Below are 23,342 nucleotides of genomic sequence, written 5' to 3'. Positions count from 1 at the left end.
TCAAGTTCTCACCCTTTGAGCTGAGTTCTCCTTCCCTTTTGACTCATCATGAAACGTGAAAAGCAAACGCTCCTGTTGAGCCCGTTTCTGTGTACTGCAGTAAGACTACACGCAGAATTAAAACCAAAACACCGAGACGGTAAACTCCTTAACAGATGGTACACGACAACTTTCCACATGTCCCTTGAATGAACTATGTCAGAAGGGTCAGCACCTTCCAGCCATTCTTCCCATTTCGTGGGGGCTGTAATGGCCTCTGAATTCAGCGGCAAATGCTATCAACCATCTCACAAATAAAGAGGCAGAAGGTTAATGTGAGATTCGCTGAAAAGAATAGTCTTTCCCACTTGAGATTCGAATTAAATGAAAAATTCTGCTTGTAATTGGTGGCTTCTTTTTAACTAACTGAGATGATTTAGCCGAGGAATGCATCACTTGAGTTTTAAATTTCTTACATAGAGAAACTTTTAGCAAGAATTCTTGGCTGGCCCAGGCCTTAAGATCTGCCCCCTCCGCTTTCCACCATTCCTCTCTTCTCCTCCAGAAAAATAAATGGACGTACCATTTATGTCTTTCTCTGGAAGCTTAAAAGTGACTGACTTGATTTCGCTTACAATTGCAACATTTGCAAACCCTCTAGCTTTGACCAATTATAGAAATAAAGGCTAAATGTAAATCTAAAACTAGAAATAACCACCCCCCCCAATCTTATCTCCAAGCCAATTTGTAGAAGGAAATGAACAGTTTGGCCCAATCCCACTGGCAGCAAGCAACCAGGGAATCTCCCACTTGCAGAAGTGCGAGGTCACGGGGCCCAATTAGACTATGGAAACTTGGACTCTGAGTGTTTGTTTCTTCAAGAGTGACCTAAACACCCAATATTTATCATCCTTTCTGGCTGGGATGGGAAACGAGCCAGCCACTTCAGATAGGCCATGAGTCACAGGTTTCTAAAGAGAAGAAATTCCTATTGTTGCACATTTTTATAAATGTTTAAAAAGCAATGGGACAGCTGCTGCCATCAATAACCCACACAAAATATGTGTGCAAGAACACGCACCCTGCTGCAGGCACGGAGGCCCAGCCCAGCTGTTCCTCTTCTCAGGCTACAAGGCCCCAGGTTCCTGGAGGACCAGGGATTGAAACGGAGAGAACAGGTATGGCAGGTAACATCCAGGTTCTCCACTTCTTGGTATTCAGGCCCTGGAATCTCCTCCCCTTACGTGTGGCCTGGACCTCGTGACTTGCTTCGAACCAACAGAACATGGCAAAGGTGATGGTCTGTCCTTCTCATGATCAGATTATAACAGATGGCGACTTCTGACTTGGTAGCAAACTCTCTCCTTTGCTGGCTTTGATGAAGCACGTGGCTGTGTTGGCGAAGCTCGTTGGCAAGGTATTGAGGGCAAGAAGGCCCTCCTGCCAACAGCCCTGAGGAACTGCATGCTGCCAATAACCACGTGAGCATGGAAGCAGATCCTTCCCCAGTCCAGCCTTTGGATGAGACCCCACCCTGGTGACACCTGGACAGCAGCCATCAGAGAGGCGTTGAAGTGGACGGAGGGCCCAGTCAAGCTGGGCCAGGTTCTGACCCTCGGAAACTGAGGCAGTAAGTGTGTTGTATTAAGTGCTGCATTCCTGGGTGATTTGTTAACACAGCTTTCCATGACTAACCCAGCAGACACCCCCACAGCTGGGTAGCTCCCTGATGCAGGCTACCACCATGCATCCTGCCCTTCTCCAATAACGTGCCAGCTCCTGGATGCCTTCATCCCTCACCCATGTGTGTACGCTCAGCACCGAGCCCGGTGCCCAGTGGTCAGGGTCAACCAACATTTTAATTGATTAACTACTTCTGTTAAGTCGAGGATCAACAAGACAAGAACCCTTCACTTTTGGTTCCTAGTATAAATAGAATACTTGTTCTTACAAAAAGAAGAAGAAAACGTGATGACTACTTGTGGCCATGAACCTTCTTAAGGAAGGCAGACTTTTAGCTGGGGTCTCAGTGGTGAGTTGGGCACATCCTGCTTCTGTCTGAACCTGGACAACACGACTACCCTCCCTGTGAAAGGTCCACCTTTACAGAACGCGTGTCCTGAGAGGTAGCATTGGAACTACAGGAAGAAAGGGACACACTCAGGGAAGCTGGCTCTGCTCTCCAAAAAAACAACATGCAGTCTTTCCCCTTTGTACTCTCCGTTCTCCCTGCTCAGGACCTTCCTTCTTTGTTGACTTGGCAAACTCTTATTCACCCTTCAAAACCCAGCCAGGCCTCCGCCCCTCCAGGACAGTGTTTCAGGACCGCCCCACCAGCAGCTTCTTCCCTTTTCTGTGCTGCATCTCATCTTCCCTCTGCGCTGTGGTCTGAATCCACAGACCATAATAACCACCACCATGTCTTTCTCCCTCACCAGCCACGAGCTCGTGCTTGCTCAGGGCCTAGATCAGGGCTAGCACACACCGAACCAAGCCCAGACAGAATGGTTCCCACCTCTCTGCACCCAGGGAGCGAAAAAGGCCGCAGTTTTCCCTCTTAACCCTCTAAAGTTGAGCGCAATGTGACTTTCCTCAGAATGAGGCACTAGAGAAATGTGACAGGAAGACGTTTGGGGAGCAGAGAGTATACTCCTCAGAGAATGTTCCAACCTTGTGCACTGCAGCTGGGGGCAGTCGGGGGAGGGAGGCAGAGCAGCTGTGCAAACACCTCAGTGCGCGTTGAGGGGTCATGTAGTCACCAGGCCTCTCCTTTCAAGGCTGCTGGTTATGTAACCATGTCCACTCAAGAGCCCCACTGGTTCGTGTCAACTGCTCTCGATCAAGGGGGACCAGCCCCTCCAGGAGCAGAAGGGCCCAAGTCCTGCCGCCCGAGTGTGGGAACTGGCAGGTAGCACATGGCAGCTGCTCTGACGTCAGGGCCACTACAGAGCCATGGCAGATGGACTCCTGAGGCTGGAGGACACAGAGGCAGAGAGAAAGCATCTGTGGCCTGTACATAGGCCACATGGCGTGGCACCAGAAGGGCTGCGGGGCAGAGATGGAGGGGGACCATCCAGCTCTCCTCGGACCAGATCACACTGAGAGCAGCAGGGGCCATTCTGAGAACTCCACAGAGGGACAAATCCAGCGGGGAGTGCCCAGGGCAGTGCGTTAGGCATATCCTCCTGGGGGCCACAATGGAAAACGAAGGCAGCATTCACACACACACCACACTCACCTGCCTGGACAAGCTTTCTGGAAGAAAAGAGACCAAAGTCTAAAGAACAGTTATCTGGATAGGAGCTTATGAGTGTTTTTTAGGAGCGTTTCCCGGTGTATTTTCTAAAATTTCCACAAGAAACATGTCTAATTGTTATCACTGGCAAGGACGTGGCGCCAGGAATGTGTGCCACGCCAGGAAGGACGCAGGGTGCTATCAGTGTCCCAGGGCTGCTGACACAAGTTACCACACACTGGTAGCTAATACTGAGAAGAATTTATTCTCTCCCAGTTCTGAAAGTTACAAGTCTGAAATCCAGGTGTCGGGGGGGTTGGTTCCTTCGGGGGGGCTCGGAGGGAGAATCTGTTCTAGGCCTCTGTCCCAGTTTCTGAGGGTTTGCTGGCAATCTTTGGCATTCCTTGGCATTTGGCAGCCTCACCCCAACTTCTGCCTCCGTCATCACATGGTATGTCTGTGTCTCTGTGTCCACATTTCCTCTTCTCGTAAGGACACCAGCCACTGGATTAGGAACCACCCTAATTTAATGTGACCTCACCTTGAGTCCCTATTTGTAAAGACCCTATTATGCAAAGACCCTATTTCCAAACAAGGTCACATTCATACATCTGGGGGCGGGGGGCTAGAACTTCAACATATCTGGGGCGGAGGGGCATAATCCAACCCATAATAAGAGGTAATTAGCCCAAAGAAAATAAGACGCAAAGGGCCGTGACCACTGTCTTCAATACCTGGCAGGCTCTCCCATTTCAGAAGGATTAGATGTGGTCTGCGGAGCTCCACTGGGAAGAAAGAGGTCCACAGTGTGATTCCCTCCCAAAGACGGACTCGGTCTCAAGATGGGAAGAATGCCCTCACAGAGCTGTCCTGAGCTGGACTGGCCATCCTGGCTGGGGAACTCCCATCCCAGAGTCCTGGACCAGACTGGGGCCCTCTTCTCTCGGATATGGTGCTATTCATCGGAGAATGTCGGACTAAATCATTTTAAGGTCCTGCCAGCCCAGAGAGTCTGCCATCCACAGGGCAGAATTAGCAGTTATTTAAGCATCACCCAAGGCTGGCCTGGCCAGCCCTACACTGTCTGTTCAATATCATGCTAGCTTTGCCTCATCCATTCCGAGAAACCCCTGCTCTTTACGACAAAGCAGCTCTGTCCATCATTTTTCTTCCTTTTTGGTCTCTCAAGGAAAGCTGGCGCCTGCGCCCTCAGAACCCACAGGATGAAGGCACCCACCAAACTGGGAGTCAAAGAATTCTAGGAGTTAAACCCCAAAGATTCCAGGGGTCTTTTTCATGTCCTGACAGTGCCCAAGGAGCAGCTCCATGTCCCTAAGTTAAACGGGCCAGAGGCTGAAGGCGCACGGACCAGGGTCAGACTGGCCAAGAAAACAATTCACAATTTGTTTAGACACAGTGGAGATAGTCCCAAAAATAACATTTACATAAGAAATAGCAGTAACATTGCAAGTTAAGCTTGTTTATTTAAAAAAAAAAAAAGGCACAATCTTGTTTGTGATGAGAAGGAAGACTGCTCTTTAACACTGCCTTTTCTTCCCCGCCCCCAAGAAAAAACTCTAAACTACTCACCTCTCCACGGGATCCCTGAGCATGACAATCAGTTTTGCGTCTGGCTGAAAGGCATGGATGAAGTCCTGGGTCAGAAAGGGCGGCTCGCCATCCGTGCTGTTGTCGTAAAAGAAGGTCCAGGCATTGTTATCCCACATGGTGGAGGCGCTGGCCTCCCCTGCAAACAGAAGACACTGCAAATAAGCACTGCTGAGTGATGGGCTCTCACAGAGCCGCCTGCAAGGGGCCACGCCTGGCTCTGATGCCCTTCCCTTAAACAGCCCCAAGCGCCCAAAGCTGGTCCACCACGGTGGCAGACAGGCCTCCAGGAACAGGAGGATGAGGCCACCCTCTGCCTCAGTGACACCCCGCCACCCCCACCCCAAGGACCGCAATCTGGAAATCAAGGTGATCCATGTAATCCTGAGTTTCCGTCTTCCCCCCAGCTCCTCTCTCTAGGACGTACAAGAAAAAAAAAAACCCTCTACTAGCACCTAGCTTCAATTTCATGATATTTAACTTTGCTTACGGCACACAGCTCGGTGGCATTTTAAGGGCCCACTGAGAAGATACTTGATGGTTTCCTTCAAAAAGCATCAGAATGAAGGAGTAGTTTGGGGAAGCTGATCCTCCTTAGGAGACTGGATGCCGTGTGCCATCAGTCTTTCCTTGAAATCACACTAGTGAGTTCCAGGGCACAAATGAGAGGAAGGCTTTGCGGGAGGGCTCACAGGACGTGTCTCAGGCTACGTCTTGCGTGCCCACCACCCCATCGCCCACCCTGGCTGCATTCATTCAGTCCTGCCTCGGGGAACAGGAAGTTGATGCCAGCCCATTTTATCATGGTCTTCATGAATGAAGGATGAAACTCTGTTAATCATACATTCTAGAACAGAGGCAAGGCTAAGACACAGACCTTTCCACATTTCTCTCTACAAAAACTAAACCAATTCCCTAATTTTTTTTTTTAGCACAATCTTCAGAGTTTCGAATGAAAGGCAAATCAATCAACCACATATTCAATTTCCCAACATTGTACATGGGACGCTGATACATCTCCAAGTTTATTTAAGGAAAATCTGAGCCAAAAGACGCAGTCTCTTTGATCAGTGATGAGCGCATCACAATACGTAGCACAGAGAATGAGCAGGGCCGGCCCCATCTGTCCTGTTGGAGATGCAGGAGCTACACGGAAGCCATACCGATAATGATTCTGTTCATCTTGCTGTGCTCCTTTGCAGAGCTGGCCTGCAGTCCGTGATGGATCTGGTGTGCGGCCAGGTCAAAGAGGTCCAGATAGTCTTCCACAGGGTAGCGGTCCCGTAGCCCATCTCTTAGGCGGACGATTCCTACGAGAAGGAGGAGTTACTGAGCATAACCCTGCCGCTGCTGGGCCGCTGGCCTCCTGGACAGTGACAGAGAGGGGTGCAAAGGCCTACGAGCCACCGGCAGCAGCCAAGGCTCGGCCTGATAAGCTGCAGGAGAGGCAGCAGGTAGATGGGCGTCTGTGGACTGGCGGCCCTCCTGTAACCCATGTATGCGTCAAAGGGTGGAATACACCGCCATTAGGGTACACAGTGGCAGCTTGAAGGATGCCACAGCGGTTCGAGAACTATAAATGTGTCTACTTGGAGAGCGAGAGAGTTTGGGGCTGGTAACCATGACACCAGGTGAGAGCCTGACGAGGCCCAGCAGCAGTGACATCCAGGACACACACACTGCATCAAACGGAGAAGGGCAGCTTTTCCTGAGGCTCTATATCCTGGCCTATTCAATCAGGCAGCTTATCTGTCCAGTCGAGGTCCCTGGTATTGATGGTCCCTGGATGGACACTTGGGTTGAACTCAATACTTATTCCAATATCAGCCACATGCAACCGAAATTCGCCCCTTGCCTTAAAGTGGGTACATGTCACTTGCCAGCATATTAACTGCACACTGCGCCAAACCACACCTACAAGGTTAATGGGAAGTGGAAAAAGACCGTCCACAGGCAAGTTAGCAAGAGGTTCAAGGTGACACTGGATACCGGATTCAGAGGCACGCCCCCATGCTTCCCTCTTCCTGCCAGGGGGAACCTGGTTTTCTTTAGAGAAATGGTGAACTGTGTAGGGACCACACCCTGTAAGTGAGTACAAATGTGAAACCCTGGGTCCCACAGATGCCACTGTCAAACCCCAAAAGACCCATCTATACTTTTGTCCACTCTGGGAAGAACACCAGAAAGATTAAGTCAAACATTTGTCAAGAAACACATTAAGTGTTGGTCTGAAACTTGGGTTCTACTACGGAAAACTTTTAAAATTCCTTTCTAAGCCACCTGGGTCCTTTACACTGAAAAATGCACTCCGGCCCGCCCAGACTTTGGCATTTGTCATCCTTTAGCTCCAGTGACCAAACGTCTCCTGGCAGAGGAAAAAGGTTAAGGGGAGGAAACAATGTGACCCGAGGGCCGCAGGGTGGCCCAGCTGGGTGGAGCAGAAACCAGCCTGCAGGAGGGATGGGCCGGGTCCATGGTCCACCCTGTGGGATAGGGGTACTGTGAACAAGGTCGCAAAAATTATCTTGTGTGGTTCTCTTTTGGACCCCATGAGGCAGACCGGGTAGGTGGGAGCAAACAACACACAAAGCACCTCAGTCACATACTCCTGGGCCCTTGGCTGAGCCAGCAGGAAGCTGAAACCCGGGCCCATGTGGCAGACTTTCTTTCTACTGTCTCCTCCCAGTGCGGGGGCTCCAGCAGGACAGGCAGAGCTGGGAGTGGACACGCCCAGACAAATGTCCACCTAGCACCTGGCACTGACCACTGGCACGGGGGCCGAGGGTCTTCAGGAAAACATGAGCCACCGATTCTGCACCCTCCCCCTTGCCCTGCACACAGCTGGCACTCAATAAACGCTCCCTGGGTGGTCGGGAGCCGGGTTCCAGCCCGTGGGAGGTTCGCCTGGGACCTGAGACAAGTGAATAAACGGTCTGATCTCTGCCTCTCCGCGGGTCTTCTCATCTCCCCTGTACCCTCCTCACGGAGTTCAACACCACGACGTGGCCCCCAGTAGAATCTCTCCGCTCCCGCCCGACCCCGATGACCCCGACGTGTGCAGAAGGCATGACTGACTGATGGCGACAGCCGCACTGGGTGGCACCCGGGGTCCCCTCCCCTTGCAACCCGGCCCGGCGCGCTCACTCACCAAAGCGCTTCCGGGTCCACCAGTGTGGCTCCTTGATGGCGGAGAACTTCACCTCGGGGTGCAGCCGGAGGCGGTCGTAGAGGTCGGTGGTGCCGCACTTGGGCTGCCCGATGATGTAGAAGTGGGGCAGGCAGCGCAGGCGGAAGTGCTTCCCGGCGGCGTGGGACAGGTGGCCCCAGAAGGCCTTCCGCAGGGCATCGAAGGTGGCGCGGAACCGCTTGGAATAGAGCGCGTAGGAGTTGGTCAGGTAGGGGTCGGTGGTGTTCCGCCCCGTGAACTCCTCGTACCAGCACGGGCTCTTACTGTTTGGGAGGAATTTATTGGGGATTACCGAAAACATCTGCAACGAGAAAGAAAAAACGGGGAGGTGCGGAGAGGAAAACAATTAGCCCCAACACACTCTAACCCCGTCGGATCCTCCCCTATACTTAGCCAGTGTTGAGATTTGGAGCATTATTTGACAATGACTAAATATCAAAATCAAGCAACGCTTGGTAAACAGCTAATGACCATGTATTTCCCCATCCCAAAATAAAAATAAAATTTGGAGAGAATGAAGATAAAAGTTTCATCAAAATCCATTCCACACACAACAGTGGAATTGAACCGCTGGAATCTTTTCACCGGCTGTACGTTTAAATGGCCAGCGAAGACAAAAATACTGTTTAGGACAGAATAGAAACCGGATGACCGTGATCTACAGAAGCAACCTTTAATGACCACGACCGCGTTTCAAGCAAAAAGCCCTGGAGGGGAATGCTGAGAAGGGCTCGTCCTTCACCATTGCTAGCTGCGCCCATCAGGTCTGCGAATGCCCTTCCTGAGTAAACACTGTAACTAGACGGCACTCTCCCGGCGCCGTCTGATCCACAAGGCTGTCTAATCATCCTTGTCACTCTTCAGAAATCTTTTGTTTGGTCATTTTCTTCCTGTGTTCCTAAAGATGGTGGCGGAAAAGGAAGCATCCATTTTTTTTTTTTTTTGAATCCATCCATCACTAGCGATTAGGACAAGGCTACTCACGTGTAATTCCTGCCTCTTCAGATCCTCTCTGTCTGGGAGCTGTCTGGTCGTGAACTCTATCCTGGCTGTGATGCTGTTGATAATTAATTTAATGCTTGGGTAGTCCTTCACGTAGGAAATATTATTTACAGAAGGTTGGTGGTGATGCTCTTTCATGTCACCCGGGTTTTCACCATCCATCAGGCTGGGGTTGCTGGGGAAGGTGCCGTAATGGAAAGGCGATGAGATGAGAAGCTCTTGGTGGGCCCCAGAAAGGATGTAAGAGGCCATCACCAAGGTCATTATAATCAATCCAAAGACGAGGCTGCATCGCTTTCCCTTCTTGAAGCGCAAAAACCCGCCCCAGCTTTCGTTCCCCTCAGCCCTCACTTCGAGAACAGCAAGCAAGTTCATCTGCTTACCGTCCACACGAAACACTATTTTGTTTTCTCCTTTGCACACGGGGCACTCCTGGCGACTGTGTTGGGGGCCTCCTCGGCAGCCAATCTGCTGTTTGTGCGTGTCGTCAGGTGACAACTGTATGCAGCAATTAATGCAGTGCGTCATGGTAATGCCCTTGGATGGCTGGCCCACCGAGCCATGAGCGAGGAGTCCTGGTACGCTGCAAGTCTGCTGGAAAACTTTAACGAGGTCTTGCGATTACATAAGATAGTTGGAAGACACAAGCAATAGCAACAAATATAAAAATGAGCAGGTGCCAAAGCACTAGAGAAGAAGGAAGGGTGTTCTTTGGTTCAACTCTGAAAGACAACAGAAGGAAGTGATCTCCAATTATCATGTTCTGTCAGCGCCACTGCAACCGTTGGAAAAGTCACAAGTTCGGGAGCAATTCTGCCGTCCTTCAGGTTTTTCCCATGGCACAAAACAAAGGGGAAGAATTCTCCCTGGAGAACATGGAAACACCCAAGAGATTTGCAGATATCATGGTCTTCTCAGTTTGGGATGGATTGGCTTGCCATCCATGGAGACACCTGTGAAGATTTTTCCTTTTTCACCCCCGTGTTCCTTTGAAATGTTTCCTCTGTAGGGGGAGCAAAATCTTTAAGATGTCAGATTACCTAAACAACAAAGAAAAGAGGTTTTATTACATTATGTGATAATAGCAATAACTCCAGGATCATCTTCCAAGGGGAGAACTTCTAAGTTTCAGCCAAGCCTGCTTGGTCACAGACAAGTCAAAGAAAACCATATAGGATAAAGAGAGAGCTTCTAGGGCGTTGGAGCTTGGCTTTGGAGTTCAATCTCTGCCACCAAACATGGCCCCGACACCAGCAGCACCACGTCAGACACCTCATATTTTGTACAACTCACGTATCCTCTAATGCTTCTACTAACTTAGCAAGATTACTGGATCCCCCAATCCCAGGGCTTTGTAATCATTCTTGGATTCATGCACAGTCAGTGACTGTGAACTTGAGGGATGGATTGAAATACCAGCTCTTTTAAGTCAATGAAAAATTCAAGAGAGAAGATGGTTAGGTTGGGAGCAGGCAGAGAAAATACGTTTTTTCTCCCAACAGCACCAAGAGTCTCTTACCCAGAGCTAGCCTTTACTATTAGTTTAGGAAGCAAACGTTAATGAAAACTTAAAGACACTGAAATGATTTGCTCCTTCTGTAGAGTATATCATATAAAATATCATTTAACTCTTAAGTTATTATGCAGTTAAATCCAGCATGGAGTATTCCCCCAAGGAACATAATACTTCAGACTCTGAAATAATTTTTCACTTTCATCATCCTGGGGAAAACAGCATTCTTAAAAATCCATTAATAAGAGTCTCGTGGTTATAAAATGTATTATTGCCAAGATGACACTTCTTTGTAGATGTTGTAAGAAGACCAAAAAAGAAAAGGAGACCTACTTAGTTTCCAGCAGTGATAAACCACCAACGAGCTGTGTGACTTTGAGCAAATCATATAACCTCTCTGAGCTCTGGTTTCCTCACCAGAAAAATCAGGATAAGAGTACCTCCCTTATAAGTTTATAGGAGGATTAAATTAGTAATGCATATAAAGAGTTTGCATAATGTCTACACATATTTAGCATCTCCTAAAATGTAGAAAACATTAACTCTATTAGCATCATCAATGACTATTACTATTAAGGCTTTTAATTGTCAGTGAATACCAAAAACATTTGAAGTGGATATCACCTTTTTCCTTAGAGCTCTTACCCAAGAATGGGAGACTCGCCTCCAACTCTGCACACACACCTTCGAACAATCCTTACTGTCCCCCAGAAAAGGTGGTATTAACTAACCCTGCATTAAAGTCTCCTTGTAATATAAATGTTGAATAACTATGGTGTACACGTGAAACAAACAAAACAAAAGGCCTCTTTGTATTGGCTGAAGGGCTGAACAATCAGAACTCACCAGCAGAAATGTTCTCTTCCCTTGGACCAAAAGGCCCAGGTTTTATCAGAATATGTGGACCAAGAAACAGCCAAGCTGTGTTTCCTTACGTGTGTTCTGCGTGTTGTCAATAAGTGTTCTGTGCTTAACTTACTGGGAGAAAAGGTCAGATGGACAAAATGACAAACTTCTTTACATCAGGACTTTTAAGGGCCTTTAAAATGCTACTAAGTCCTGTGACTGCACCGAAGAAGAATATAATGCAGAAATTTCCAAAGCACAGCTGGCCACAGAATTCTCACTAAGGTCTCAAGGAAGTGGTTTGAGAAATGCTGGTCAGTAAAGGCTGAGATGTGAGACAGGGCAGTTCTGAGAAGAGCAGAGGCGGAGGGGCTCCTGGAGCAAACTGCTCTGGAACCGGGTGACAGACATCTCAGGCTCCACCCCGCCCCCTCACCCCTGACAGCAGTTAGAGGGCCATGTCAGAACCTCAAGGCTGCACTTCTGCTTCGAACTTGGCAACCACCCCTGACCCGTCTCTTAGTACAAACAATTCTTCCAAACCAAAGAAACAAAAGGGCAAGCTCCCCAACTTGGCAACCCCAGCCCTAAGCCAGGAAAACACTGTTTTACACGCGGAAGATAAGGCCCCAACCGGGATGTCGGTGGGGAGCAAGTTCACACCCTGTCTCTCTGGCAGCGGAGGCCAGATTACAAAAACAACAACAACGTGGGCTTTGAAGCGCCAAGACAAGAATGTACAAAATCTGGGTCCAACAGAATGGGCAAAACATTCCTCAACAAGAACAAAGGTTTCTCATTACAAGTAAAGTAAATAAATAAACCTGGGTGGAGAGAGAAGCTGACATGTGAAGAGCGAGGCTCTGGGACATGGTCAGCCAGAGCGTTTGTCCCCAGGACAGGCTGCACCGCGCACTCCACCTCTCACTGTTTAAACATAAAATGGGGAGCAGAGGACTGCGGAGACAATTCCACATGCCTGAGGAGCCCTAAAAGAACGCTCAGATGGTGTAATAACCTCTGCTGTAATTCATTCGTTCTTTCATTAACCAGGTGTCTCCTGAAGGCTGACTGTACTGGGCACAGCTGAAGATGCAAGTCCAGGAGTGGGGACCTGGAGCCAATACAAGATGTGTGTGAGGTGGGGGAGGGGTGCTGTAAGAAAAACTAAAGGTTTGGCCTTTGTTCCTAGTTCCTAGCACACAGCTTCTAAAAGCCTTGGAATTTCCTGAGTGATAAATCGTTATTTGTAACAAGCCCCTTTCAACCACACCTGAGTTAAGCTAATGAGGTGCCTCTCAGTGGGCCCCCAGGTGACCTGGGGTGTGGGGCATCACCAGAAGATCACGCCTGGATTAGAAGCTTGGAACTTTCAGCCCCGACTCCCCTACCTCCAAGGAGAGAAGAGAGCTGCAGCCTGAGTTCATCACCAATGGCCAGTGATTCCGTCAGTCATGCCTATTTGATGGAAACGCCACACAAACCTCTAAGTGACAGGATTCAGAGAGCTTGCTCATGGTGCTTGGGGTGCAGAGGTTAATAGGGGGCATCCTAACGAGGGCTGGGTAATTGAATACTTTCTATTTTGGGGACCAGTTATCTGATCTCTCACAGTGGCACCAGGTTCCCACAATTACAGTTTGCATCCGCAGGGCACAGGGTGGCTCCCGAGAGAGACGGCATGGAAGCTCTGGGCCCCTCCCCCCACACCTTGCCCCACGCATCTCTTCCTTCAGGCTGTTCCTGCACTGGTTCCTTTAAAATAAACTAGTCATAACAGTAAGAAAGGCGCTTGCTGGAGTTCTGTGCATCGTTCTAGTAAATTACTGAACCTGAGGAGGGTGTGGTAGGAACCTCTGAATTTGTAGCCACGTCAGACAGAAGTGCGGGTAGCCTGGGGACCCAACACTTGCAACTGGCATCGGAAGTGGGGACAGTCTTGGGGCACTGAGTCCCTCACCTGTGGGTCTACGCTATCTCCAGGTAGTGTCGGAATTGAATTGAACTGTAGGACATCCAGCTCGAATCTGGAGAGTTAGAGCACTTGTTGCTATAGGAAAAGATCCCGGGGGGACCCTTTTTGAAAACAAAATATGAAACTATATAACATCTACAAGTTTTACCAAAACATGTGGCCAGGTTATAGTATGGAAAACACACGTCGGGTAAGGTTGACTAAAAGTAAGTCTCATGACCAGGTGAACACGTGGCTGGGCACCTTTGGAAGAGCAGAGCCTGGATCTTCAAGGCTTCTAGACCAACCCTCGTCCAACTGGCCAATTGGTGCTGGGGTGACCATGACAGACAGGCCTTTTCCCACCTGGAGCTTATGGCCACAGGAGTTGGGGGCTGCAGGGCAACAGACAATAAAAAAGTCACAACCGAGTAAGATCATTATCTCAGATGCCAATAAAGGCCATGAAGAAAATAAAAAGGGAAAATACAAGAAAAGCATTAGAACGGAGGTTCTCAATGCCGCTCTAAGGCTGGATAATTCTTGGTTGTCGGGGACTGTGCTGTGCACGTCCCTGACCTCCACCCCCCAGTGAGAACGGCCGCCTAAGAGGAAGGGGACGTACTGTAGACAGGATGGCCATAGAAGACCTAGTTTAGGAAGGGACATCTGAATGACGACAAGGAAGCCAGCCCGTGAGACCAGGGAAGCCAAGGGCCTGTGGAGGAGAGAATCTGGCGACCACAGCTGCAGGGAGGGCAGACCCCTGGGCTAGGGGGTAGCTGTGGGATGGGAACCAGATGGGAGAGGAGGCAGGGACAGAGTCTGAGGGCCTGGTAGGCCGGAGTCAGGGCTGAGATTTGTCCAAGTGCAAAAAGAGATACAGACTACATGTTCTTCCAAAAGGATGTTTACGTTATTAACTAACATAACTCAGCAAAGAAAAATCAAATTAACGTGACTGTATAGAGAAGAAAACGGATTGCTGCTATGTTCCTGAACTGGCCTTTCTATATGCCACAAATTATCCCAAGAACAGTCCTTCAGAAACCTAACACTCAGGGCGTTCTTCCCTAAAAACTGCGCGCTGCATGCCCCTGGCACCTCACCTGTCTGGAATGTCCGCATTTTGGTGCCAGTGGACTCAGATTAGCCAGGCCCCTCGGCGCTCCCATTCAGGTGTTAAACCTAAGTCCTCAGGTATACATTTCAGGGAGATTGCTTCCCAGCCTCGGCTCAATGCTGTGCCCTGTGCATACAGACTATGATTGTGGGAACCCAGTGCCACTGCGAGAGATCACATAACTGATCCCAAAATAGAAAGTATTCAATTACCCAGCCCTGGTTAGCACGCCCCTATTAACCTCTGCACCCCAAGCATCATTAGCAAGCCATTGATAACAAAGTCGTAACTGAGAGACCCAGAAATAGCACTTTAGATTAAGTAATTGAACGCCGCCTCCGTGTAAGATCAATAAAGGGCATCCAGTTTCACCCTAGGAAAAGCTTATTAAATTATTGTCGCCATAAGCTGATACGGCACAAGAAAGACGTATGAAACTTCAAAAGAAAGCTGGATGGATTGAAATACACGGCTGCATTCAGGTAGGACACATTTACATCTGCCCTCTGGGAGGAGAGGGGAAAATATAGCTAATAATATTATTTTACTTTAATGTGTGGGGGAAAAAAACTTCGATGGGTCTTAATTAACCTTTACTAAAACACAAAGCCTTCCTCTGCTTGGAGGTCTAGCTGCCCACATCTCTCTTTGGGCTATGCATACGGAAATACATTTTTCTGAGGAATATTAATCAACAAGTGGAGGAAGGAATATTTTTCACATTTAGCTCAAAGACAGAAGATTGTCTGCGAGACTGAGAAAGCTAACAAGACTGCAGAGTTCTGTACAAACAATAGATTTTCAGTTCTAATCTTATACCTGGAGTTTTATGCTTTAATCTCATACTTGGAGTTTTACAGCATAGTCAATGAACAGAATAAATACTCACTGGCCTACAGCACTGTGGAAAGAATGAAAATAGCAGTCACGCGGGCCAGGATGCTAAAGTCATGTCCACGCGGTGACTTTAGACAAGTCACTTGAGTGATCTATATTCTCAAAAGAAGTCCTTGATGGTAACAGATCACACACAGCACTGGAGCTTGGGTGCTGGAGCCAGTTACCTGGCTCTGACCTTGAGCAAGTCACTAAACCTCTGTCCTATTTCCTTGGATGTAAATTGGGAATAATCCCAGGCCCTATGTCATAGCACTGCTATGAGCATTAAGTGAACAAGTTCGTGTCAAGTGCTTAGAAGAGTGTCTGGCCCATAGCAAGTGCTAATAAATGTTAGCTATTACTATACAGGTATACGAGGTCTGACAATTACATCCGCGAATTCATTCTAGAAAAAGTGCTACATATACCTCATTGCTGAATATCACTAGGGTCACCTTCAAAGTACAAGGTCTGACAATTACATTCGCGAACTTGCCACCGTGCGCTTACATTGGCAGCACTGTACAAACAGCTCGGTAAGGTTTCATAACCGTGGTGTATCAGCGTCTCACAGCTGTGTTTGTGTAGCCGTGTGGCGGTGTCTTGCCAAGTGGTGTTCATTATTGTTGTTGCATGTTTTTGTGTGCCATCGCGAGAATGTCTGAGCTTGAATTAGAGCAACGAACAAACATTAAATTTCTTGTTAAACTTGGCAAGAGTGGAGGTGAAATCAGGGACATGTTAGTCCAAGTTTATGGGGATAATGCCATGAAGAAAACGGCAGTGTGCAAATGGATTAAATGTTTTTCTGAGGGCAGAGAACACGTCACTGATGAAGAGAGGTCAGGGAGGCCAGTAACGAGCAGACAACGAAAACATTGCAAAAATTCGTCAAATTGTGCATCAAAACCGTTGGCTGACTGTGAGAAGCACAGCAGACCAAGTAAACATCAATAGAGAAACAGGAAAATCTTAACTGAAAACCTTGGCATGAGAAAGGTGTGTGCAAGACTAGGTGCTGGTTTCAGTGCATAGCTTCCCAAGGGGAGTACTTCAAAGGTGACTGTAGTGATATTCAGCAGTGAGGTATGTAGCACTTTTTCCAGGATGAGTTCACGAACTTACTTGTCTGACCTCATATGTTTATATGAGTAAAGTGAATCATGAGCAAATCAGGCCAAAGGAATTCACCTTAAGACCCAGTGGATCAACTGAACCAATGCTTTTGCCTTAAAGAATCCCTCAGCTAACACCAGAAGCAAATTCGCCCACATAATGCTTGAAACCCAGATGATATCTATTCCCAAATTAAGACATCACTGCCCAAATGTCACACACCAGGATATTTTCTGGCAAAATGTGTGTTATGACAACCACAGCTGTTAGGCTTTAGCTATCTGGACAACTGACCCTCTTCTCCCCACTTCCTGATGAAGAGGCTTCCTCCTTGCCTCTGTTTAGAGTTACTATAATTTCTTCCTTGCTTCCTCTCCTTGAGCAAGCCCTTCCTGTATCCTGATTTATATGGCTTCCTTGTCAGATTTCACCATTCCTGATGACTGAGACACCTCCTTCATGCTTTGTGTGAAATAGGGATTCTCACACTGTGTGACCGGCACCATCTTCCTGGCTGGCCCCAAGTGTGTGTCATACAACACTCAGGCAGTGTTTCAAAAGTTATTTTTAAAACATACTTTTGACCCTACATACTTCAGTTCATCATCAACATTATACTTGTTAATGACTACCTTACATGCTTTACAGCACAGAAAGTATATTCTAAACTGTTATTTTACTGCATTAAAAAAAAACATGCATTTTTTTTTTTCACTGAGATCTAATCTTCACAATGCAGCCTCCTTTGCCTCTGGTCTAGGGAACCAGCTTTATGATCTCAGGCAACCAGCTTAACCGTTCTGCGACTTTATTTCTTCATCTGTAAAATGGGAATAAAATTATCTCTGTTTCCCAGGGTGGACGTGAGGAGGAAATGAGAAAACATCTATAAAATGCTTGACCCGGCCTCTGGCACAGAGCCAGTCTCAGCCAATGGCAGGCGTTCTTGGCATTATTACAGGACAGGCCCTCGGGCCCTCATCCCAGGCCTACTTGCTTTCAGTGTAAATATAATTCCAGGCACAGGTGTTCAATTTTCCTGTCTGCAACTAATGTGAAGTAATGACTGAGAAGAGGCAGGTGGCAGCTACAGGCAGGCACACAGACCCAGTCAGGTTTCACTGTAGAAACAAGACAGTAAGAAACAGTGGGCTGGGATCACTCAGGTGCGTCAGTAAGGAGAGTGGAGAGTCCTGGAGAGCCTGGGACAGCTGTGGGTGCAACTCAGGAAAGCGTAGCCCCTTCAGAGTGACCCTCCGTCCACAACTTGTGTCCATGCTTACCAAGGAGGGTCAATTTTGCAGAACCGCGTCCGTCCCCAGAGGCCGAAAAGTCTGGGCTAAGTAAGCCACTTCTTTACCAGGGGAGGAGATTGACAGCAGAAAGGAACTCATGGGGGAATCCCCTGGGGCTTCTCCTGCAGAGTCTTTCACACCTGAAACCGCTGGAACTCCTTGACAGTGATAGCTCTTGACAGTGATGGCGGCAGACAGGGCCCAGGTCAACACGGGCACAGGCTCCAGTGAACAAAACCCACAGGAACCTGCTCATCCAGTCCCGCATTTTACAGGCAAGGAAGCTGAGGTCCAGTGCGTCTGTACCACCCCACGATGCACACAGCTCTTCGTCAAGACCCGATCCCACTCTTCCCCACACACCTCATCAATGGGGGGAGCCCATCCTAACCTCTCCCCTGTCCCCCGGCCTGGCCTCAGACAGCCGGCCCCTTCCCTTCCCTTCTGAAATCCCTTCCTAAGACCAGATTTGCAGTGTCACCCAGAGATGCAGGGCAGGGAGCCCCGGGAAGCACATGGGAGACAGACATGGGAAGAGACACAGGACAGGATTTCTTTCAATCCCCTTGTCAGCCTAGGGCACCAAGTCTGAACCATCAAAACTCACTCTATTCGTCACTCAGATGTGTGTCCTCCAGCTGCAAAGTGTGATGGGTGACATGGACGGCACCAAGACTAGGACCAGCTTCTGGGCCTGACACAAAGTGCAGGGTAGGGAGAAGGAGGGCAGAAAGCACTGAGGAAAGAGGATCTGTACCACGCATCAGCTAACAAAACACTGAAGGTGAGCCTGCAAGAGGAATGGAATTGGCGCCTCGCACAGGAGGCAGAAAGAATCCAGCAGCAACCCCAACCCTCCTTTGCTTTTGCACATCAAAGAGACAAGCCTGGGTTCTGGATGACGGAGGTGGTGGCTTCCTGGACCATCTGCACTTTGACCCTTGAAAGCCGCAAAGGTACCACCTTCTCAACAAGGCTGCAAGCCACTGCGTGTGGCCCCTAAGCTGAGATTCCCCAGTATGGTCTTAATCCAGACCTGATCACAAACCCGGCTGGGAACGCTGGGCAAGTCACTGCCTCTCTGGGCCTGTTTCCTTGTATATAAAATATGGAGCTGGGACTACCTCTTTCAGCCCTGACTCTCATGATGTATGATTTGAAGTTAGCGTCTCCCTAATAAAAACCCATTATCATCTGTTATTGCTAGGAAGTCAGCGGTTTTGCCACGAGCCTTGAAAAGCTGATGTGGTACTTGCTTTATGCTGGGCAAAAAAGACTAGACAATTAAACCCAAAAGACACACAGAGTGTTTTCTCCTTATTATTAGCCTACACTGAACGTTTATCAAGCACCCACTGTGTGCAGGGCGCTGTGCTGAGATTCCAAATATGAAAAACACCCTTCAGGCTTTCTGGACTATCCCATCTAGCTCCAGAACAAGGTCTCCAGCAGCTCCAAGAAAATACCCACCTTCAGAATTATATATCCCATTTACAGCCCCTGAGAATCTGCACACCCCGAAAGAACCAGCGCTGGCTCACGGAGCTGAAAACACATCCTCCTAACAGCGGTGCCCACTGACCCCCACGATCTCCAACAGCTGAAGGTGGGAGGGCAAGGGATCTTTTTAACAGTCTCTGTGACAGGTCACTCCCTAGTGGGGTAATCTGCTCCAGGTCCCTGCACAGCCGCCCCTGTACGGACGAAACACAGACAGATGCCCCTGTCTCTCTGAAATGCACTAATGACCAGGTTTGCTCAGCAGAGCAGCAGGATGAAAAAGAGACTATGAATTATGTTCATGCTGCAATTGTCACCCGATGATTTCAACGTGCACAAAAGACTCCACAGATCTTTGTGACACAACTGACAACTTTTTTTTTCTGAAACAAATCGGGGAGAGGGAACCTATTTCTAAACACCCATTTTATTATTTCCAGTAGTAATTCAAATAAGTGCTAGATTTTTCCACTCCAGCTTGTCTAGCTACTGACTGACGGTAATTTTCCATTAAGGTAGAACCTACATAAAATAAGCTTACACAGTTTGCTGTGAAACATACCCACCGAAATGGTGACAAGGAAGTGGCGACAGTCATATAATATAAAACCTTTCAAGGAAGCAATGCTCAGTCTGTATGAAGACATTTCAAACGAAAAATTAAGCACCACCCTTTACGCATTTCGCAGACATGGACCCAGTGTAGGGTTTTAAGTAACCTCAGAGACAGTGAACGCAATCTCTGGCACCTGCCACGTACAGAGCACATGACAGGTCCTTTCTCGATGGCAGCCCCGTGAGCTCAGCACTGAGATCCACAACTTACATGTGGGAAACTGAGGCAGAGCATGGTTAAAAACATGCACAGAGCCCCACAGCTAGCCAGTGACAGGGGCAGGTCTGTTTGGCTACAAAGCCTGTGACCTTTTCCCTGCACCAGCATGCAAGATGGCAGCGCTGGGAGAAACCTGCTCAGAACTCGAGACTTAAATAGCATCGAGGTCAGCTTTCACCCAGCCCACCAGCCACGTCTCCCAGGCGAGGAGGAGCAGCTGCAGTCTGGTGACTATCCAAAGGCAAGATCAGTGATGCTCAGCCCTGAATTCAAACCAGTGCAGGTGCTAGACTTGCTACTCAACCTTGTATACTGTTGTGCCTGGCGCAGGGTGGGTGCTCACTAAATAGTTTCTAAGTTAATGACAGAAGGAGGAAACTGCCAGCAGACACCTGGAACAGGGTACCTGCCACTTAGGGACACCACAATAAAAGTGACATGAGCTAACATATATTAAGGGCTTGCTTCCTGTGTCCAGGCACCAGGATGGGGTTTATAGGGATTGTCCTGTTGATATGTCATGGTAATCTAAGTGGAAAGCACAATTAGTATTCCCATTTTATAGCTGGGGAAACTGTGGTCCAGGGAATTTAATGCTATGCAGTTGTTCCCCCATATGACTTAGAGTACAGGTGAGAGCTCGGGCCTGGGGATCTAAAGCCTCGGGCAGAGCACCAGCCATATGACCGTAGGCAAACCCCCGCGCCACTTAGACCCTCATCCTCTTCTTTTCGCAGCAGACTCATCATCACATGATCCAATGATCTCAGAAACCCAGGTATGTGGTAAGTCCTGTTATTATTCTATTTGCGTGCTTTCCAGGGTTCAAACACCTGCAATAACAAACCTGAACTACCAGGAAAAAGTGACACATTTTCAGACTAGGAGTCATTTTGCCTCTTGCGCAGCTAGACCACAAAGATGAGAAGTAGATTCTAGTTGCTTTCCAACAACTTTTCCTTAACATGAAAAGGAAAATGAATGAAACGAAGTGGCTCCGAGTATAATGCATGAAGGCTACATAGGAGGGCCCACAGGGGGAGGGTTGCTCTGCCCCCCCTTGGGTCCCCAGATCCCTCCTACTCGCTTTCACATGACTTCGGGAAGAAGTGCAGAGGTTGGCGAACAGTAGAAAATGCCCAACAGGATGTGCTCAGGACGAGCAGAGAAGAGAGGTCGTGCATAAACACGTAGCTCGTGTGTTCAAAACCAACTGCGAATAGCAATGCTGCAGCTGTACAAAGGCACCCTACAATGAATAAATGAGGCGGCACAACTAAATGGGGAGCAGCTGCGTACTCCCCACCAGATGGCCTTGCTGATCTGAATAGTTTAAACATTGTTTTATTTCCAAAGATAAGCAAAATAAGAATCTGGTTAACCCTTGAACAAGAAGAATGCCTGAAAACATTTCTTTGGAATTTCTTTTGGATGAAAAGAGTGAGCAATCTGACTGAATTTCAATATCCTATTGTTTCAGAACAAGATGAAATGGGATTCTTCCAGGGTGTCCCCTACCATTAGTGAACATTCACTGTCTGCCCACAGACAGACCTGGCCCTTCCAAGGTGTGGCAAGAGGCAAGGACTACACCTCCAGCACCAACCCCAGCAGCGGTGTGTGGAGATATGCCAGCCCTCCCAGAGGTAAGAGGAGATGCGCCAGCCTCCAGGGGTACGAGGTGTGCCAGCCCCCCAGGAGTGCACAGAAGTGGGCCATGAGCTGTAAGAACTTAAGAGACAATTTGAAGCTTCCATGTTTAAAATATTTAAACATTTGAAACATTGTTTCCAAATTAAGTTATACTCAGATACATCACTAAGTGACACAAAATCTGCAGAGTTCTGCCTTCCTGGCTGCAGCAGGCTCCTTGGGGCCAGCCCCGGGCACCCTAGTGAGAACTTATTATCTTCTACCTTCAAGATACCCTGGAGGTGAGTTTAAGAAGCCCCAATAGGACAGTGGAGAAGAGAACTAACAGGAACTGAGCACCCACCCCAACTGGGGCAGGCACTATGCTACCCCGACTTTGAGGCGATGCTGAAGGTAGATATAATTGCTCCATTTTGCAGGTAGAAAAACTGAGGCTCTGAGCAGTGACATGGCTTGTCTGAAATTACACAGTGAGTAAGTGGCAGAGCTGGATTTAAACACGACTGAAGCCCAAGCCTCCCCTCAGTGCAGGGAGGGCGGGGACATCACACACTTTTCAGTCGTTAACAGGGGGGCTGAAGGGAGGAGTGGGATTTGCTCTCCACTCCAACATTTCTCTTTCTTTTCATTTCACTTACACACAGCAAGTATTACTTTGTAACCACAAAGACAATAAAGATGTTTTGATCATAGTAATAAACATTGAATACCAAGTGGACAGGGCCCAGGGACCCTAAGATGTGAGCTGCCATCTCTGAGCCGAGGGTTCATCTGTTGACAATTCGTGCAATCTTGCCTCTCTCCCCAGATGCGGTGGCACGTGAGGCGTGGACGACACAGGCCAGACTGCAATGGAAGCCTCGGTGCAAAGTGCCAAACAGAAGTTACACCGAAGCCTCACTTCATCCCCTCGTTTCCCAAATTCTTTTAATTAATGACATCTTCCCACTGGACATTTACCGTGTTTCCCCGAAAATAAGACCTAGCCGGACCATCAGCTCTAATGCGTCTTTTGGAGCAAATATTAATATAAGATCCAGTCTTATTTTACTGTAAGACCCCATCTTATATAAGACCCCATCTTATATTAAAGTTTGCTCCAGAAAACGCATTAGAGCTGGTTAGGTCTTATTTTCGAGGAAACGAGGTACCATCCAATGTACTGACCTTGGCTATGGCCGGTCTATCGGAAAGGAATTCTTCCCCACCCTTGGGTAAGTAGCGACAGTTCCGAATGCCTTTGGTGCTGTATGATTTACTTTTTCCAAAAAAAAAAAAAAACCCTCTCCAAATTTTAATACTCAAAGGCGGAGAATAACAAATATTGTAACAAAGGTCTGTTCTCCAAGAACACCTCCCTGTCTCCGGAGCCCAGTTAAGAGGAGGCTTAACCTACGCTGTCCACGCCCATCTCGTCAGTGAGCAGGGGCTGCTGCTGGCCCAGGACGGGGAACCCCCTTTTGCAACTAGGTAACGGGGAGGAGACAGGAGAGGAAGCCATAGAGAGTATAAAATTAGCTGAGCTGGGAGTAAACAAGTAAAATTCTTCTTAGAATTAACCACAGAAAAGTGGGATCTTTTTCAGACAGATCTTGAAAGTGTTCAGGCCTCATTATG

At 48.3% G+C, this 23,342-nt stretch overlaps 1 protein-coding gene and 1 long non-coding RNA gene across 7 annotated transcripts in view; one reads left to right on the top strand and one right to left on the bottom strand.

Annotated features, from left to right (window-relative positions):
• CHST15 (carbohydrate sulfotransferase 15) overlaps positions 1-23,342 on the bottom strand; it is a 67,522-nt gene that overhangs the window by 16,145 nt on the left and 28,035 nt on the right. For all 5 annotated transcript variants that reach the window (XM_033130534.1, XM_033130537.1, XM_033130535.1 and 2 more), the window contains exons 2-5: positions 8,994-10,051; positions 7,971-8,310; positions 5,986-6,132; positions 4,805-4,961 (exon numbers count right to left, since the gene is read on the bottom strand). In XM_033130534.1, coding sequence (XP_032986425.1) covers positions 4,805-4,961; positions 5,986-6,132; positions 7,971-8,310; positions 8,994-9,539 — 1,190 coding nt within the window. In that variant the 5' untranslated portion in view covers positions 9,540-10,051. The remainder of the gene's footprint in view (positions 1-4,804; positions 4,962-5,985; positions 6,133-7,970; positions 8,311-8,993; positions 10,052-23,342) is intronic.
• On the top strand, positions 14,777-22,702 carry LOC117036009 (uncharacterized). 2 transcript variants are annotated; one of them, XR_004425308.1, is made up of 4 exons: positions 14,777-14,929; positions 20,813-20,850; positions 21,553-21,718; positions 22,534-22,702. It is a non-coding gene; the product is annotated as an uncharacterized LOC117036009 (long non-coding RNA). The 2 variants fall into 2 exon arrangements; XR_004425309.1 differs by lacking the exon at positions 20,813-20,850.

Source organism: Rhinolophus ferrumequinum, chromosome 16, assembly GCF_004115265.2.
Source record: "Rhinolophus ferrumequinum isolate MPI-CBG mRhiFer1 chromosome 16, mRhiFer1_v1.p, whole genome shotgun sequence".
Taxonomy (NCBI): Eukaryota; Metazoa; Chordata; class Mammalia; order Chiroptera; family Rhinolophidae; genus Rhinolophus; species Rhinolophus ferrumequinum.
Note: the sequence above shows the minus strand (reverse complement) of the source record. Positions and strands in the feature narration are given on the sequence as shown.